The sequence below is a fragment of the Neophocaena asiaeorientalis genome, unplaced genomic scaffold (assembly GCF_003031525.2).
Source record: "Neophocaena asiaeorientalis asiaeorientalis breed wild unplaced genomic scaffold, Neophocaena_asiaeorientalis_V1.1 scaffold264, whole genome shotgun sequence".
Classification (NCBI taxonomy): Eukaryota; Metazoa; Chordata; class Mammalia; order Artiodactyla; family Phocoenidae; genus Neophocaena; species Neophocaena asiaeorientalis.
Genome location: NW_020185332.1, coordinates 86166 through 89728, shown reverse-complemented (window position 1 = coordinate 89728; position 3563 = coordinate 86166). Strand labels below are relative to the sequence as shown.

The window sequence follows — 3563 nt, the reverse complement described above, 5'->3', positions numbered from 1 at the left end:
CTTTCCCTGTCTCCCCTTCCCTCTACCCCCTTTCTATACCCCACTCCCCCTTCTCCCTCCCCCTTTCCCCTCTCTCCCCCTTTCCCCTCTCTCCCTGTCCTCTTTGCAAGGAAGGGCCTGTGGTGCATTTGGGGGTGCAGGGGCTTTGGTGCCAGCCTGGCATCGACACTGATCCACCTCTGCTCTGTTTCCTCTGGACAGTTCTACCTCCTGTGTTGGTGCCACGCCACACAGAGATCCCGGCCGAGTTCCCCCCGCTGGACGACTACAGCCATTCCATCCCCGAAAACACTAACTTCCCTGCCGGCATCGAGCCCCAGAGCAATATTCCAGGTATGCACACATGGGCAGTGAGGCCGGCCCAGGGGGCGGGGGCCAGATAGACCCGTCACCCGGTCTCTGCACACACGCTGGGCCGAGGCCCCTGACTCAGAACTGCATCCCTGTGGGGAGAGGACCCGTGGCCTTGGCTCCCCACTCACTAATGATGCTTTTCTTGGCACGGAGGAGCGGCGGCGTGACCCTCCCGCCGAGGCCTCAGTGCAGTCATTTATTTTGGAAGCGGAAATAGCAACGCTGTGTTTCTCTCACCGCCCTCGCGGCCGGGGCTGGAGTTCAGGCAGGATCCCCGACAGTCTGGGGGCTGCAGAGGCAGCGGGCGAGCAGAGGGCCGAGGGCCGGGCAGTGTGCGGAGAACTGGCCCTGTAAGTAAGCCCGGGGAGGGTTACAAGCTGGGTGGGAGGTTTTATTCCACTGGGAGAAGCGGGCTGCGCCGGCAGAGTGCCAATGTTTTTAGAAGCCCCTCATTTACATGCAAATAATGTGTGAATCACCAGCACTCTGGGCGTCCAGGAAAACTGCTCGGCGAGCTTAGCCAGTCCCAGCGCAGGTGGCCGGGCAGTGGTGTGCCGTCTTACTTTCAGAGCTGGCTAGTTTGGACGCGCCTCTCACCCTGAGTGAGCTCACCGTGCTGAGGTTGACCGCGGGCCTTTGCGCGTGGGTCAGAGTGTTAAGGAGGGACCCGCTCTACAAATCCAGGCTTACAGATCCGTCACAGGTGGTGCGGGTCCCTAGGGGTAGGTTGCCCACTCTGCTCATCCGGCAAAGCAGAGAGCTGAGTCGGGGTCTGGGGGTCGTTCAGAGAAGTAGATCGCAATCTCTGCTGTCATGGAACTTGCATCCCACTTCGGGAGCTGAGACATCCTCTCAAGAGACAGCAGATAACCATGGATCTGCACACGGGTAGATAGTAAAGCTAAAGGGCGCTTTGAGGCTGTTGCCCTTCAGAGGACAGAGATGAGTGAGGCAGGGGTGAGTCCACTGCCTCCCTGGGAGGGAGGCGGAGCTTAAACCTAACCTTGAGGGATGGGGAGAGGTTTAGCCCGGCAGAGGCTGTAGGAATAGGCATTTCAGACTTGGGAGTCAGGGATGGTGTGAACAAAGGTGGTCATGATCCAGGTGGGGAGCAGGAAGGAAGGAAGGGCATGAGGAAGGTGGGAGCCAGGGATCCAAGGCCCAGAGCTCCTCGGCGCCTACCCCCTGGCATAATGGTTTGAATGTGTGAGTTTGCAAAGGGCATCTCAAGAGGCAAACCAGAGAGGCCATTTAATGAACCACCTTTCTTTCAATTCCCAGAAACCCCACCCCCAGGCTACTTGAGTGAAGATGGAGAGACCAGTGACCACCAGATGAACCACAGCATGGACGCAGGTCAGAGTCTCGTGGGGCTCTACTCCTAAGCCTGAGTGCCCACCCTCCCCCATCCCTCCCTCTGTCCCTCCATCCAGTACGTGCAGAGCAATCAGTGGGCTCGGGTCTGGGACAGAGGAGGGGCGAAGCTGCTCACAGTTCGTGGGGGAGACCGACAAGACAGCCCGCAGTCACCGTGCCGTCTCATATGTGCCCTGATGGAGGATGCCGTGTGGCATCAGGGCACAGAGCGGGGCCACGTAACCCAGCCTGGGGACGGGGCGTTGGGGGTGCCGAGCGTCACCTTGCAGTGTAGGTTTCTCTCGAGTGGAGTGTCGGAGATGTGTAGAGTTTGGCCAGGCCATCAGGGCAGGTAGAGGGTGTACCAGGCAGAGTCGGGGGCGTGGGCAGGAGAGCTGGTGAGTTCTGAGATGGCTGGAGTGTACTCCGCCAGAGACAGGAGGGCCCCTCACTCAAGGCTTCGAGTGTGGCCGGGGGCTGAGGAGGAGCCCCCACAGCCTTTAAGCAGATGAGATGCTGCTGGCAGTAGGATGGAGGGTGGGCTCCATCACCTGAAGTAGCTCAGGAGAGCCAAAACAGAGGCAGGGTCTTTGCTAGTGGCAGTCGAGGCCCCGAAGCATCGATTTTTATGTGATGACCAAATGTGATCTGTGTGTTCCTGCCGTGAGGGACCCAGCCCAGTCATCTCCAGCCGCATCTCCAGATGTTCCCGCCTCATTTGTTAAGGGACCAAATTGGCTCCAGACCAGCAGTTTCTTGAATTCAACCCCAGCTGCCACATCACATGTGCACTGTGTTGGTGTGGTTGGGTGAGGAGGAGGGGGCCGAGCAGATGTTCCCTCCTCCTGACGGCGGGCATGCCTCGTACACACAGAGCCACCTGACACCGTGGGCCACCTGCCCTGCACGCAGCCCAGAAGAGAGCGTAATTCCCCAAAGAAGGATGCGGGAGACTTGCATGTTTACCGTAAACGTGGTCACTTGATATGTAGCCTGGGCATCATGGCCCTTGGGGTTTAGCACACACACCCCGACACACCCCTGGTAGGTGGCTGACAGTGTGGACCCAGCCGGAATGCATCTCGAAGACCTTTCTGTATTCAATGCCAAGTGACCGCTGTAAGGGTACAGCTATGAAACGCTGGCATGGGAAGCAAGCCAGCTAAGCAGGATTTCTGCAGATGCTGTATCGCTTCTCCCTCTCCTTCCCCCCTTCCCTCCTGGTTGCTCTTCACGTTTGTGGAATGATCACAGGCAAACCTCCGAGATACTGTGAGTTCACTTCCAGACAACCACGGTAAAGCAAGTCACACACATTTTTCGTTTCCCAGTACATGTAAGAGTTATGTTTACACTATAGTCTATTAAGTGTGTAACAGCATTATGTCTAAAACAGTATACACACCTTCCTTAAGAAACACTTGATTGCTAAAAAATGTTAACACCTGAGCCTTCAACGAGTCATCATCGTTTTTGCAATAGTCACATCAGAGATCATGGATCGCAGATCACCATTACCAACATAATAGTGGTGAAAAAGTTAGAAATATTGTGAGAATTATCACCATGGGACAGAGGTGCAAAGTGAGCACATACTGTTGGAAAAACCGTGCTGGTAACACTTGCTCGACGCAGGGTCGCCACAAACCTTCATCATGTAAAAGATGGAGAATCTGCAGAGCACAGTAGAGGAAAGTGCAGTAACGCGAGGGCTGCCTTTACTGTTATAAAAGTGAACAGGCCGGGTTTCCCTGGTGGCGCAGTGGTTGAGAGTCCGCCTGCCGATGCAGGGGACGCGGGTTCGTGCCCCGGTCCGGGAGGATCCCACGTGCCGCGGAGCGGCTGGGCCCGTG

The 3563-nt window shown here is 56.9% G+C and overlaps 1 protein-coding gene across 3 annotated transcripts in view; it reads left to right on the top strand.

The window, feature by feature from the left end:
• The window catches only part of SMAD3 (SMAD family member 3), a 118301-nt gene that overhangs the window by 90941 nt on the left and 23797 nt on the right, over positions 1-3563 (top strand). For all 3 annotated transcript variants that reach the window (XM_024735203.1, XM_024735204.1, XM_024735205.1), the window contains exons 3-4: positions 202-333; positions 1636-1710. In XM_024735203.1, the coding sequence (XP_024590971.1) occupies positions 202-333; positions 1636-1710 (207 nt within the window). The remainder of the gene's footprint in view (positions 1-201; positions 334-1635; positions 1711-3563) is intronic.